General features: G+C 37.5%; 1 protein-coding gene across 27 annotated transcripts in view; it reads left to right on the forward strand.

The window, feature by feature from the left end:
• kcnt1b (potassium sodium-activated channel subfamily T member 1b) overlaps window positions 1-15,902 on the forward strand; it is a 92,335-nt gene that overhangs the window by 19,622 nt on the left and 56,811 nt on the right. For 2 of the 27 annotated variants that reach the window (XM_028456847.1, XM_028456852.1), the window contains exon 1: window positions 13,219-13,656. The exons of the other annotated variants lie outside the window; for them this stretch is intronic. In XM_028456847.1, the coding sequence (XP_028312648.1) occupies window positions 13,511-13,656 (146 nt within the window). In that variant the 5' untranslated portion in view covers window positions 13,219-13,510. Of the gene's footprint in view, window positions 1-13,218; window positions 13,657-15,902 lie in introns of those variants that run through there. 27 annotated transcript variants of the gene reach the window in all.

Genomic DNA, 15,902 nt, shown 5'->3' on the forward strand with positions numbered 1-15,902 from the left:
AGACAAATTTCACTGTGGGATACAATGTATATGATGTTACATTATTTTGTATTTCTAGTGTGCAGGAGTAGGGGGTACATGGCTTCAGGTAAATGTCTGAAGGGGTACAAGACTGTAAAGTTTGGGAAACACTGCTGTAAAGAATTAAAAAATAATAATTACATTTCTTTTAGCATATTCAAGTATTAAAATATTGCAATTTAGGGTAAACCTTATAAAGAGTGGCTGAGGAAATTAAAGCTAAGTATATAAATCACAATCGCATATATATTTTGTAGTTTTTCCAGTTCAATAACAGTGAAACTAGTCCAGCTCTAAAAAAGACAGCAGCTGTTTGTTTACAGTCTGTGCAGCAGAGGTGGCTCATGGGATTTGATGCCTCAATGATTTCCAGTGAAATTAGCGGGCAGTTGAGATTGGAAACAAAGACATAAATAAAGGAGGGCATTAGGGGCAGAAGGGAATAATAGAAAGGAAACAAAGAGTTTGAAGATCTGTAGGGGGTATGTGGATATACTGGACTGCATTTTCCTTTTAATTGGTTGTAACGCCAGTTGTAATAAATGTTTTCCCTCTGGTTCCTTTTTGATGATTTTGCACGTGCTTCGAGGGATCCATTTTGTTACAGGTAACATAATCGTTTTCCATCCAGTGGACAAACTTGCAATTAAGACCACTGGTGGCTTTAGTCATCACTATGAGCACCGAGTGGGCGGAAGCCACTCATGGCCCTGCCAGACAAGCTCTCATCATCATCATCATCATCAGTAACAGCAGCATGGCAACTGCTTGTCTCTGATCTGCTGTGGGTTACAGAGAGGTTTCTGTGGTGACAGTAGAGTGGACACATTGTTTGCACTCTTGATTTGATTTATTTATTTATTTTTTACATTACATGCTTGGTTTATGTCTAAAAGGATTTCCACACCACTAAGCTCCACACTTGTAAACAGTGAAAATGAAAGTGAGCTGAGGCAATTGTGTAAAGCTCAGAATGATTCTCCAAAGCTCCAAGCAGGAATTAGTGGAAGTTTACAACCACTAAAACCCTTTTTTTTTTTTTTTTTTTTCAATTAGTTTCCGAACTGAGTTATTTGGAACGTGAGAGACTGAGTACAGACTCCGAATACAAATAATAAAAACACAGGCAGTAGTGGGATAACATTCTTCAATCTAAGTGTCTCCCCACAGATGTTTAATCTTCTGCTTAAATTCCATTTACAAAGTACTTTTTTCTGCTAAAAACAAATGTATTTGGGTTTTTTCTAGTGTTATTGATTGATCCTAGTCACAATGTTAACGTTTTAGTCAAAGTTATTGGTAACACCTAAAGGCTGACATTACGCTGTCATTATTATATGACACCTGTCATTAGCATGAATAAGGTGTCATGAATGTGTCGTTTGATACCCAAACCTAATCCTACCTGACCCCCCTAGATCCTTCCTCCTAACCCAAAAAATGCCAACATAGCTCCAAAGGTATCATAATTTAGTGAATGATGTCATAATTTAGCGAATGACAGCTTAATGACAGCTTTCTTGACACCTTATTCATGCTAATAACAGATAATGACAGTGTTTGTCATGTTTATGTATAAAACTATTTTGTTGTAAAAATGTAGGAGTGACTGCCTTCTGTTGGTTGAAACCTGGCTATTACAATCAAATTTTGCTATCGGCTGAGAAAGCTGATGTTTTTGTGGCTTCTAACGACACTGTTAGCCCCGCCCCTCTTATAAAAAATAGGACCTGTCGACTCTGCAGTGAGTTGGTTGGATTTAGAGAATAGAGAGATTTATTGAGTAGCTAGTTAGTGTAGCATAGATTGTTCTTTGGAGATTTTATACGATAGACTGGGCGGACATGTCTTAACTGCTCCAGGAGCCCCGCCCATAATCTAGGCATGTTCTAATTTTCCCTCCTAGTGGCAGGTCAGCAAGAACCCAGGGTTTAGTTCCAAATTAAATTAGCCGTTTAGCTCCTGTGCTTTGTCTTGCCAACTTCATTAGCATCGGAGGAGCTGATTTGACAGACATTAATAAGCAGCTGTAATGAAGGAAACATCATTTGTCTCTGTGGAACAAAGGGTTTCAGTCGGGGTGTTATGGGATGGACAGCACAGCTTTTAGGTTTCCATTTGACAATGCACCATTATTTTATAATTTTTATTGAAAATATAAACCATTTTATGGAGTTTTGCTTTAATTATATCTGATAAAATACTGTTTGTACATCAGAGTGACTCAGCTCATCTCTGGTATGTTGGGCTTGTTTGCTCATCAGATTCTATTTACGCTAAGCCAATCGGGTAAATGTGTCCTAATCAATATAGAGTACCTTTGGTTCAATGGCTGTGGAATTAGAGCAGTTATTTTGGAACAGACGCTCAGCTTCAGCCTTTTGAAATACCTGTATGGTCTCTCATATAACCTTTATGGTTCATCTGTTTTATGACAATAAATATCCTGATTAGATTACGTGAATTAGTTTAAAATATTTTTCCTTTGTCAGGAGATGAAGATTTAATTACATGAAGTTAATATTCAATCATGGTTGTAATAAATCAACTGAATTCAGCCAGAATTCATCCACAGTTATTTCAAAAACTGCAATCTGTGTTTACTTTGATTATCATTTGGTTATAATCTGTTTAATCTGAAATATTTGTGACAAAAATTAAGGAAAAAAAAAAAAAAACATCCCTCTGTATATCGGTTATGAAGGCATAGTTATTTAATGTTGTGTGGTGTGGTTTGAGGTCTGAGCTTTCCCTGAGCATTTGTTGAAGCTTTTATTTCTACATATTTAATTTATTCTAGTGACATTTTTGACAGATTTTGTTGGAATGTGGGGTCATGAAAATGTTTCATCATTCAAAGGATGCAACAAAAATGGTTTTGGGATTCGGGAATGACTAAATTAACCTTCAGGACTTTCCACTAGTGTTAATTTACTCGACTCAAAATAAGAGCGACATTTTTTAAGTTTTGACAAAGTATAATTTTTCCATTGAAGGTTGTTTTGGGCCTTGTAAATCCAGTGAAATCTCATCCCGCGAGACTTTGCTGCATGAAAATGGACTCAAAACCTCCTTATACCTCTGTTTATCCTAAAAAATGTCTCACTTTCCTCTTCTCTCTACATGTACCGCGCCATGTTTTCTTAGAGAGAAGTGGTCAGGCTGTTTCTATCGTGCTTTTTTGATACATTTCAATATCGAAATGTCTGAAAAGCCTCCTCAAGAAAGCATAAAAACTACGGTATATTGTTCATGTGGATCTTATTGGATTTTTTCTTTCTTATTGTACATTTTATATTTTGATAAACGCATTGAGATGACTTTGTTGTAAATTGCGCTATAAATTCTGGTGCTTCCATTGCCAGTTTTTATTGTGCTATTTAGATTTTGCGCATTTCCAAGGGTAATGGAAACACAGCTATTGGTAAGTTGATCAGCTTCTATGTTGATTCTGATGAGCAGTGTATGGAATAAGAATCAACATGGCCGTGCACATCACCCTGAAGTTATGTAAACACACTGGGATTGGCCCATTTACTAGAATAGGGACAACCATGCCATGAGTCCTTTGCTATTGCATCACTCTGGTAGCAACTGTTTTATTCATGAACTAGAACAGAGCTTCCTCATCATTAAATGTGGCCGAATAAAAATTATTTTCAAAAAGAATAGGTCATTGTATGCAGGGTGAGGGTGGATTAAAACTTTAAGGGCAGTAGATTTGTCGTTATAATTTATTCATTCATATTTGTTCTTATGTTAAAAAAGAGAATTTTATTTAATTTTATTTTGGGCTCTAGAGACTTCATAAAGATTTGCATTTTTCATCGTGATCACGATTTTAGTTGCCTCGATTAAATTAACCTGATCGTCTGCAATATTTACATGTAAAATATGGGCTCTGCACTCTGTAATAGTTTATTTATTCAGTTAGCCTTTGGTACAATTTATATATTTATTTTATTATAATTAAATTTTAAAGCTTAATTTTGCCCTGTAAACTGTGCACATTGTTTAAAAGTATAGTGCAATAAAAACACAGATTTTTTTCCTGATAATTGGGATTATAATCGTGATTACAATATTGATGGAAATAATCGTGACTATCATTTTGGCCATAATCGTGCAGCCCTAATTACGCCGTGTAGTTTTTTGCTTTGAAACACAAAGAGTATGAATGTTTATGTAGTATTAAATGAGTAATCAATATTTCTCACACAACACATTTTCCTCTAGCAAGAACAACAGCACCCGGTGAGAGTCTAAAACACCATCCATCCCATGTGCTCGTGTGCGTGCATACATTCCTGTGTGGGATTCTGCCATTGGCATCAGCTATACTCGCTCCTCCTGTCTGACTTCTCTGCTCACATGCAGACAGCTTGCCCACAGCAGCGCCAGCTCATTGCTCTAATAGGTTTTGACAGCAGAAGCCTTATAACAGTTCTTGCAGCCCATCTGCAGCACGAAAGTCGCAGCTCTGACTGATTAAGGTTTAGCGAGGAGGCCTGGTCACTCAGCAGGTGTTTACTAGTTTCAGTGTCCCATTAGTGCATGCAATAGCATAAATCATCATTGTACAATAATAAAGAAATCAGTCCTAATTATGTACAACAGACATCGGAAACTGGCAGCCCTTGGCTTAATAGTATGCAGCCCCCAAAGTACATGCATAACATCAGACAAACTCAGACAAAACACATATAAAAACACACAACACAACAGCAAAAAAACACACAACTCCAAAAATGACAATTAAATTGCTTAAGCACATCAAGAAATACACAAATTCACTTAATAAAACAAGACAATTACAAATAAATAAAAAATAACTGGAAAATGTACTAAAACAGCTCCAAAAATAGACATATTTATAAATATATAAAATAAAAATAGCTCATAACACACAGATATACACAAAAAAAAAAAACTCTGGAAAATAGTTATAATTTGCATTTGTAATGCTAAATTAATCTGAAGTAATGAGCTGTAAAACCTATAACTTAGTACAAAAAAGTGAAACATCCTAAAAATCTTAACATTCTATGAACTAAAAAAATCAACAATGAACTAAAGTTTTAAAGGAAAACATTGTACAGAGGAAATTTAGCCTTTTTTTCCCACCAGTTTGTTACTGTTCTGCTTTGAATGTACGTGACCTAATATTTACTAAACACGATCATTTATTTTGTTCATGGTAAACAACTAACAAGTCAAGTGTGATAATTTTCTTCATGATATAAATATTACGATTAAACGTGGCAGCAATGCAGACGTTTGACTGGTGGCTGTGATGTGGCTAACCACATTACTGACAGATACATGTTGTCCTTTATTTTTACCCTTTGATTTCCTTGATAAACACACACATACACCGAGAGAGTCTCCGTGTGGCCCTTGTGCTCCCTACAAATTATCTAACAGTTATTCAGTCAGACAGCTTGGTATTTCTATTAACACGCTATTCCTAGTATAGACTTAACATAAATTGACATAAATGCAGACGTTGTTGAATCCATCTGTTTTGTCACAGATTCCAAGCACAAAAACTTGCTTATGTCATCAGTTTTTGGCACCCCAGAAATAGCATTGCTTCAGCATTGTTATATTTTTACTATTATTGTCAAAGCTAGTGAATGGATAAAGAAAATCATTTACCCACTATTTAAAAACAGCCTCAACATAATGAAGCAATATGTTTACATTTGTTAAAATGATGACGCACTTTTATTTTGGATGATACAAACTGTCGCGTACAGTACTCCAATTTTTAGAAAGATTTATTGATAGTCATTTAAAAAGTAGGTGTGGGAATCTTAAGGTGCCTCACAATTCGATAACGATTACGTTTATAGGGATTGCACTTTTTCACAGCATTTCTTCTTTTCTCACCACAACCACTGATGAATTTACAATGAATTTGTAAAACTTCACAGTTACGTTCAAACAGGAGATAAATGTACCTTTTTACCTTTCAGTCAACCAGCAGAGGACATCTGTGAACTGTTCCGTTAGAAATGCATGGTGAAGTGACAAAGTTACAGCATCCAGCACAATTAACAAAAAGGATTGTTCTAAAGAATATATTATATGCACTTTACTACATAATAAACTAAATCAGCTCAAGCGCTGTAGTGCTTTTAAAATATCACTTAATCCATTTAAATATACTTCTATAGTATTCCGTGTAACTTACTATTTTAAAAAAAACAATTATTGGAAAAGTACATATTGATTAGGGCTGGGTGATATGGACCAAAATTCATATCTCAACATTTTTTCTCAAAATGGCAATACTGTATATGATATGAATTGGATGTTTTTTAACTCGATAATACTATGTTAAATTTGCTGATGCAAAATGCCACACAGGCACATTTCTTCGTATGTATTTTTATTTAAAAGCGCCTTTCAGGCCACCCAAGGACACTTTACAATAATAACAGAATAATAATTACAGTGCAGCACATTATAAAACAGAATAATACACACAAGAAAAATAAATTTAAAATATAGATAAATAGCTGCACATTATGCACCACTTTTGCCTTTTTCTCCTATGGGACAGCATGTGTGAGTGAGTTCTGTTGTGTGGCTTGTTTGAGGGAAGGGCACACTCAGCAATTCATCTAACTGTGGTTAAGCATAATTATGTAGTTGATGAGTTTTAAAATGCAAACATGATGGTTCGCAAATGTCCTTTATCTTTAGTTTATGGTGAGGTGTGTTTTTCTCAACCATTTTTTAACAGCTCCAGTCATTTAAAGTGGGTGTATGGCCTGAGACAGGTTGGTCACATCAGTTCATCTTCAAAGATGATGAAAGTCGGGGCTTTCCTGCAATCTGTGTCAACTGATCTAAAAATGTATCCACTCCACTCTGCGTCAGCTCCTGTCCTTTTCTCATGCTCAGGCGTTCGTACTTTGGCTGTTCCTTCCTTATCACCACAATCTGCAGTTTCCCACTTCACCACACAGTGTCCCTATGCTCAAATCCCTCCCTTTTTTTTTTTTCATTATTAACCTATTTGCATCCGTCTCCCAGCCTTCTACCAGCAAAGTTTTGTGTTTTTTCTCTGCCCACTCTCTCCCTTTCTCTGCTTTTTATACTGTGAGCTGTAAAAGCACCACTAGCACTCAGCACTGCAGATACTGTCTCCTCTAGAGTGCTCCTCATCACATGATTAAATAATATCATATTCTTCTTTTATCAGCATATTTTTTGTAAATGCATTACAGTACTAACAGTTGTATAATGCATTTTGTCCATAATGGTTTTTCCTTTTTTTTTTTTTTTTTACTCCCATTGGTGGAGGAAGTGGTTATCACGAGTACATTTATGGTTATATACTCATTTAATTTCAGCTGATGTAAACTTTAATGCTGTTCAGTCACACTCCTGCTTTCTGACTTTTCCCCACTCATCCAATGTTCAGGACACTTTAAAGTAATCTAACATAACACCAATTCCTTAGTTGGAAATAACCCTTATTACATTACCTGCACATGGTGAACCTGCATTTACACATTCCTTAACATTTTGAACTTAAAAGTAATCCAATCTGCAAACACTCAAATAAAAAAGGCTGTCAGCTGTAAAGGAATGGATTCCCCCTTTATTGTCAATTTGAAAGAAAATCCATAAATTGACTTTTAAATACATATAATCTACATTTCAATTGGCCTAGTTACATTGATTGATGTGCACGTTAGCACACCAATTGTTACTATAAACTATGTAATAAAAAATGGATGAAAAACAATCTCAACTGATTTGGTGGTAGGATCCAAGGGCACACACGGTGCTTTTATAGCCACATTATTTTTACATTAAGTGGAGTATGGAAAGTCGTTTTAACATAAATTTAAAATTGGTGATATCAACAATTTGGAGTGCATGTTCTCAATTTCGGTTTACTCGTAAAGCAAAATCATCTACTTGCAGACAATTGTATGTTACTATAGTACTAAAGCTTTGAGTTTTACTGCGTTACAAGTAACACAAAATAGTTTGTGTTAGGAATAACAGGAATAACCAGGTGAGAGGATGAATAAAGTTTTTGTATTTGTTTTTTATCCATTACCTGTAAAAGCATGCATTTGTTCCTCAATAAATCTCTGATCCCAGGATTTATGTTAGCTAATGCTGTAATGTGTTTCCTAGAGATGAAGTGCTAAATGCTATCTGCTAAATACCGTGTGTGTTATACGTTTCCTAAATGCATTAGTAAATGGAGTTCAGGATGTGTGTTAGGGCTGGGGAAACAAGGAATAAATGGCACTCTTCAAGTCTTCAACTTATGACTCCAGAACCACTTGTGCCAATATAATATTTTGTTGTTTACACTACAAGAAGACTGCTGAGTAAAGATAAAACCTCCATATTTACAGTGGAACATGAGTAAATCTTAATTGAGTGCCATGAGTGATGTTATATTTATTTTGTATGGCTCTATGGGAGAAGTCGTCCCGAGTGGTTCTGCACCAGTTCCGCTCGTGCACTAATGATTGCTGCAATCTTAGTGAATTCCGCGCAGCAGGTGAGGAAACTGCATTACTAAAGGATTTAGAGAAGCAACTGAATTACCACCCTTTATTTCAGATCTTTGTGAATCCAGCCCTTATTGTTTTAAAACCTTTTTAATGAGTGTGCTTGTGTGAACTTGTGGGATTAGTGTTTATTGTTGACACAGTGACAACCAGTGAACCACACGCAGTGTTGTGAATAAGTGCCGAAAGCAGCTTTTCACAATAAGAGCGGTTGGCAGAGGTTCAGTCAAAAATTACATCAAAACATAAGAAAAAGCAGAAAAATGTGCACAGCAAACAAGCGCAAGTGATGCTGCGGTGTCCGTTACGCAAACGGTTCAAAGAGGCAACCAAATAATCTGATCAGAGCCAGAATTTTTTACATCCTCCCTTTAATAAAGTATTTCTTACCCTTCCCTAGGGAGGGCTGGTGATGGTCACAATTATGCAATGAAATAAATACATTTATTTAATTGCAATAATAAAATATGCATTGCTGTTAAAAGATTGCACTTCTTGTAGTGTTAACCTTCGACACATGTGCAGACAAAGGGAAAAAAAAAAAAAAGAGCCAGAATTATGTTAAACACAGCAGTCAAAGGTTAGCTTAGCAGCTTTAGGGATAACCGTGATTCCGCCTGTGTAGCTAATCACACGTTTCAGCTTAACTCAAGCTCCGGGTAGATTTAACTTATAACCGTCAAAACTGCACAGAATGACAAGCTTTTCACGTCAGCCATAATAAAGCTTTGTCTGGTTGCAACACAACATATGCTTCCAAACTACAAGGTAGCTAATCTCGAGTTTCCGGTAGGCTTCAAACAGGGTCAGGGATCGGCCCTGTCTAAGAGTAATAACTCTGAAATAAGGCCTTTGAAACATCATCCTGATGGCGCAGGTAATAGAGGCGGGTAATAGAGGCACTCGAAGGTAAACACTGTGATGGATAAATGTCTGAAACCACAGAAAAGCTCCTCAAAATGAGTTATAGATGCAAAGGTATACAGAGAAGGACTTGGTCCGCAGGAAAGTGCACCATATTTAGAAAAGTTACGGTTTATTGGTGGTGCAGATTCATACGAGTTGGTTCCCTTGTGTTGAATCAAGGACGACCCAGAGAGTGTTCAGTCTATTGCGTATCCTGATATCGTCAACTACCTGGTTTTATCCCTAACCCAATCTGGGTCATCCTTTTGATAAAGGTCAAACCTTTTACCTGGAATACAATGAGAACTACAGCACATTTTAGCTCTACATTTTAAGAAAGGTGTTGCTACTGTAGCAGGCTTTTCAATGTGATTATATTAAGTCAATAATGCCACATGCAGTAGCTTGATAAGAATTATATTATCATAATCACACTAGAAAATTAGTTAAGAGCTGCTATCAACAATTCACTTACCTGACAAAAAATGGGCTGAATAAATTTCCCCAATTTGTTTAACTTGTGGCAGCTATAAAACTCTGAATGTTTGTCACAGTCTGACAGATTGGTACAGCCAAAAACACAGCAATAATTCACCATTTCCTTTCATTCGACTTTTTGGAATCTGCTTTGTTTACCTGCTGAGTACCTCCAATATGGCAACTTCCAGTTTGATGATGCTTCATGAAAACCCTCGATAGTGATTGATTTGTGGTTTTCAACCTCCCATTTGTTTGGTAGGCGGTAATTAAGTGGCTCTTATGATGCTAAAGGTTAGCAACCCCTACTTTAAACGCATTAGTGTCAGTGTTCACATTGAAGTTGTAATCATGAGCAAATGAACCAGTGATTTGAAATCAAACACATTTCAAACACATCATCTCAGCCTTGAGTGGGAACATGTGTGCTGTGAGGCTTGTCTGGTGCACAGTTTGCACATTTTATTGAAATCCTCTACCTATCCAAACACACGTCTTTGTTTAACAAATGAGCAATGATCAACAGGCTGGCTCACTTTAGATGGACTGTTTGCAGTCATGCCTGACATTCACAACATTATTAAAAAGACATAAGCTGATTGTTTTCCAGCTATGGTTTGAGATTGCATTTTGTCTAACTGTTTTTATTCATTATAACATCTACCCAATAATTACCACTGTATCATTATTGTCTCTGAGCAGCTGCAGGTGTTTCGATTCACACTGAGCTCTAATGGTCCTTGGACTGTTTGATGGGGCCTGCTTCTGCTCATTTGTTTGTGATTTTTCATCACTTGTGCTTACTGTTAGTGATCATAGGTCAGTCGCATTCAATAATATGATACTCACTTGTGTGTACACAGGTTAAATAGAGGGGTGGAGTTTGAGTATATGGAGCACCAACTCCAAATTTAAAAATTAATTAAAAAAATAAAAATAAAAAACTACAAATATATAAGTGACTGAATAAATCTCTTAATACCTATGTATAGGCCATAAATAATTGCATAAATCACTTAAATAAATAGTATTTACAGCATATATTTAGCTACATCTGTCCCAAGGAGACATAGTCAGTGCCAAAAGAAAAAGAACATCAGCATATCTAAAATCTGAGCAGTGACCACTGTTCTATTTTGATGTTTTTAAAATGTTGTTATGCAAAGTTTATGTAGAGATAGGAATAAGTTTTTGGTTTGATTTGGTTATAATTTTAGACTACAATAAAATGTAAATTTCTGTTGTTGCATTCTAAATGCAGAGTGGCACGTTTTACATTTTGATTAGGATAAATTTGACTTATTTATACTGAAGCAGATTAGGGCCAATTTTGATGGAGAAAATTAGTTTGGGCAAATCAAGAATAAAATCAAAATGTCAAGAAAGGAAGTTGAAATGTCTAGATTAAAGTGCAAAATACAATATACTGATAAAAGTCGAAGGTCTGCTAATGAAGGGATATCTACGGAAGCTGACGTGGGCCAAAAAAAGTTGGGTTTGATAACACAGATTCTTCCTTTTTAAGATCATTAATACATCGCTGTAATTTCTTTAAGGACTTTGAAGAGATATTGCGAACAACGTAATCTGTTCAGAAGGAAAAAACAGTCAAGTTTGGAAGAGTTTGGAGCATTCAGTCCTGTCTGTGGCTAATGAGGAGCTACAGAAACATAATGAGGCCACTTTTATAGGAGACTGTTGTTGTTGATGGTAAATTGGCCCTGGTCCGCTTCTGTAGTTTTGAATTTAATAGCAAACTTTTGACTTTTATCACAATATTGTATTCTGAGTTTATTTTCGAAATTTAAATTTTAATCCCGACATTTTGACTTGATTCTAGAAATTCCAACTTTAATCTCAACATTTCGACTTTATTCTTGATTGAAAATATTTTTGTGATCAAAATTGGCCCTAATCTGCTTAATATATTTATATTATTGTTTTTGTTTATTTTTATTACTATTAAATTGAAAAGGTCACTGCCTGTTCGGTTCTTTAGAAGTTTTGGATGTTTCCTTTGGACTCTGTTGGTTATGTACTGTAAAGGCAGACATACACTGTGTGATTTTTGGCCCATTTTGAGCCGATTTTGGACTTGTGCGTCTAATATTGGGATTGTGCGAGTCTCTGGTAGATCGTGTGTCGTGCATCGTGTAGTATACATGGGGTCACGAGAAGCATATTAACACTTCACGACCAGCTCCTGATCAGCAATTGTATGGTCGTAAGGAAATCAAACATGTTTGAAATCCAGTCGCTCTTCGTGAGGGTATCTCACAGTTGAAGCAGTGCCACAGACCAGCTTACCTTAAACTCTCACACTGCGCATGCGCGAACACCGTAGGACCGCTGTAAAATTGACAGATTGTACTGCCCACGTCTGTCCAGCCAGCTCCTGGTCCATCACATTGCCGTCTTTTCTTTTTTAAAGCTCTTTTTGCAGAGATTTGCGAGTGTCAGAGTTCTTCTTCTTCTTCTAATTTGTACGTTGCATTTCCGGAAACAAGACCCCGACGTGTCGTGTATGAACGTACAGTGTGAGCAGTCAGATCGTGTCAGAGTGACGGTCCGTACAGTGTGAGCAGTCAGATCGTGTCAGAGTGACGGTCCGTACAGTGTGAGAACATTCATCGTGAGCTGCGCACATTCGCGCTCTGCACTTGAGTCGCACAGTTTGAGTCGGAGCTGAGTACGATTCAAAAAATCTCACAGTGTGAGGGATCCTGATGGATTGGTGGAATGCGTCTACGTTCACACCGTGACGACGCGCCTTCTGACTTTATGAGCAAACCATCGACTTTTATTGCGATATTGTATTTTGAGTTCATTTTGGAAATTACAACTTTAATCTCGACATTTTCGAATTTATTCTTGATTTGCCCAAAATGATTTTCTCCATCAAAATTGGCCCTCTAATCTGCATCTGTATATGTGCTATAATTAAATAAATAAATCACTCAATACCTAAATGTAAGGTAATTCAGTAAATCACTTAATCTGTGCCAAAAGCCAGACAATGTGGAGATCCTAATAAGTATCGTATATCGTCTCATCTCGTGGACACTGTATCGTCTCACCGCTATAGTGATAAGTTGATTAAACCTTGCTCTGCTCGCGCTCTGATCAATCCCTAAATTAAATTACAGTCCACTGACTGCGGCCAATCATTGCCTGTTTGGTTCCCTTTGGACTCTGTTGGTTATGTGAGTCGTGAGGGATCCTGATGGGTTGGTGGAACGCTTCTACGTCCACACCGTGACGACGCGCCTTGCTGACTGACACATGCACAGGAGCGCTCATCATCTCCGTCCACCGGGGATGGACGAACGCTCAATCACCGGGCGAACACCGGATGATGCTTCCCTCCAATGTTGCCAGGGAGCTCCGTGAAGCGGTGGGGAGGGAGTCGCTCTCCCCCCGCCTTCTTGCGCGGATGCTGGTCTGCTCTCCTCTTGCTGACTGACTGACTGACTGCTCCATCTCCAACACCCGGGAGTAGAAGCACCGCTATCTGCTACCGGTTACACTCGTGGTGGAGCTGGGGGGTTGAAGAAGGCATGGCTGGGGCCAAGCTGACACCTTCACCCTCGGAAACCGACCCGGACGTGAAGACGGAGGCGCAGAAAACGCCGGAGCCCGCCTGGGTCCATCCCTCCAACCCGCTGAGGACCACCAGCTCCTTCGGGAGCGATGCCGGCCAAAGGTAGCTGCCGCAGCCTGGAGGGGAGGCGCATGCTGGCTCACACACACCGCTTATGCACGGTGCTGCTTACTGTCAAACTCAGTGCGTAATTAAGGTCCATTCAATCCCATGTAAAATTATATGTCCAGAGACGTGTGCGCGCCATGGCCCTCACACGCGCTTCTCCCACAATTAAAAACTGCTCGTGCGCCTTTTTAATGAGACACTTTAATGACAGATCTATTGCTGAGTGGTCGTCAGTCTTTTTCCCCTCGGTAAGACACACTTAACTGCTGCAGTGTAAAGTGATTACATAATTCAGTGGATTCAGCATTTCTGTTGCAATTTTATGAATCAAGATCTTACAGCAAAGAATATATTTTTAATACATCACCTTCCTCAGATGATGTGGAACAACATGACGAGAGAAAACACAGCCAGGTCTTCACACAAGTTAAAAACTGAGATGCAAACCACAGTCGGATACGACACTGCTATGTTTTGGTTGACATGCCAGGTTTGGTTTCTGTGTTTAGTAACAGAACATATTGTCTCCATATTCACTGAGACAGAGACATTGGAGCAGTGCAGAAAAGATGCTCAGATTGGCTCTCCTGTTAGGAAGGGTTAGTTATAAATACAGAAGGTTTGTGCTCTATTGTCCAGGTTTTAAGGAATCACAACATATGTTTGGTGGAGATTGTTTAGTCTTAGTATATGGTTGAAGCACACACTGTGATTGTGTGCATTTGAAACCTGGATGAATAAAACTACAGTAGTGCACAAAGCTGAAAGGACACATTTTTACAAACCAAATTCTGTGGGATTGGTTTAGGTGTTAGTGTTGGAGGACACAATGAAAACCTGAGCTCTGCAAACTTGTGCATTAATGCACAAAACCCAAATGTCAAAGAATGTTATCAACAATTTTAGAGAGAAATGTTTATCTGTATTCAAACTTTCCTCGCATTAAGAATAAAAAAACAATAGTCGTTTGGTCTAAAATCAGTGGCAGTTATTATTTTATTAAAGATAAATGTGAGCCGGTGTTTTGAAGTTACAGCAGTAAACAGTTAAAGTTACCCATAGATTACCTGTTCTCAAACTATGGTCCGGGGTTCTTGAGCTGTAGCTTTGAGGTCGGTGAAATGATAATGAGACATTTATTTTTTTTATTTTTTTAACTATTTTTTGTGTTGCATCATTACAAAAGTGTAATCTGCATATGGGAAACAATGCACCAAAAAACAATCATACTTAACATGTACAGTTTATGGATACTGAACATGACATTTTATGTTAAATGCAAGACTAGTGCTACCCTTTAAGTTCATTTCTCCTGCAAAGATGTGAAATCTTTAAGTTGAAACTTTCAAAGAATAGATCATTCCTATGGCATTTAGGGCTAGAAATGGCAGTAAATTGTTTGATTATGATTGGGTCATTAAAAAAAATTTCCTCCTGGATCCAAAAGGTTTGGAAATCTCTGCCTAGATATAAGCGAATAACATCCTAAGCTCTTGTGAAAGGTTAAAGGCTACATCTCATGGCCCATCAGCAAAGGCTGCGGCTCACGTGTTGGAAATCACTGCTGTTGGGGTTTGTTTAGGTCTGCACGGAGGTGGTGATAACAATTTGAGACTAATAGGTTCATACTTTAGAGGATACAATATCTGTGTCGTTAGCTGTCATACGTTGGCACATAAAGTATAAATGATATGAAGGTAATTAAGAAGAAAAAATCAATTCTGCTGATACAGTATGTGCTGTGATCAAATAACCAATGTCAGGGATGAAATTCATCATTCCCCGTTGCTGTTATTACTTTAATGTAGATGTAGAGTGATGACATTAGACTCATCCAGCGATGTGTACGTTTTTAGAAGCTGTTAAAATGATGCCGTGTTGTCACTTAATAGTGAGTAATAAATCTCACAAAAACAAGTTTGTCACTTATGGAAATTGCTGGTTTGCCCAAAGCTTATAGAAAAATCAGATTATACTGCAATGCTGCAATGTAATATATTATATCTGCAAATGGTTAGTGTGATGAAACGTAATGCATTAGCTGGCCGTTTTCCTTTGGCAACAGGGTTTGGATAGAAGTCAATCACTGGGGTTATGAGGCCCTTTTTTGTTAACACTAAGCCCATCATGATTGCCTTCATTTCTATCTGCATGCTGCATGTTTTCATCTTTCATTTGGAAATGTAATGTTTCCACTGCACAGAGCCCCGGTCTGTGCCTTGGGGGCTTACATGATGTGT

Source organism: Gouania willdenowi, chromosome 9 (genome assembly GCF_900634775.1).
Source record: "Gouania willdenowi chromosome 9, fGouWil2.1, whole genome shotgun sequence".
In the NCBI taxonomy this organism is placed as follows: domain Eukaryota; kingdom Metazoa; phylum Chordata; class Actinopteri; order Blenniiformes; family Gobiesocidae; genus Gouania; species Gouania willdenowi.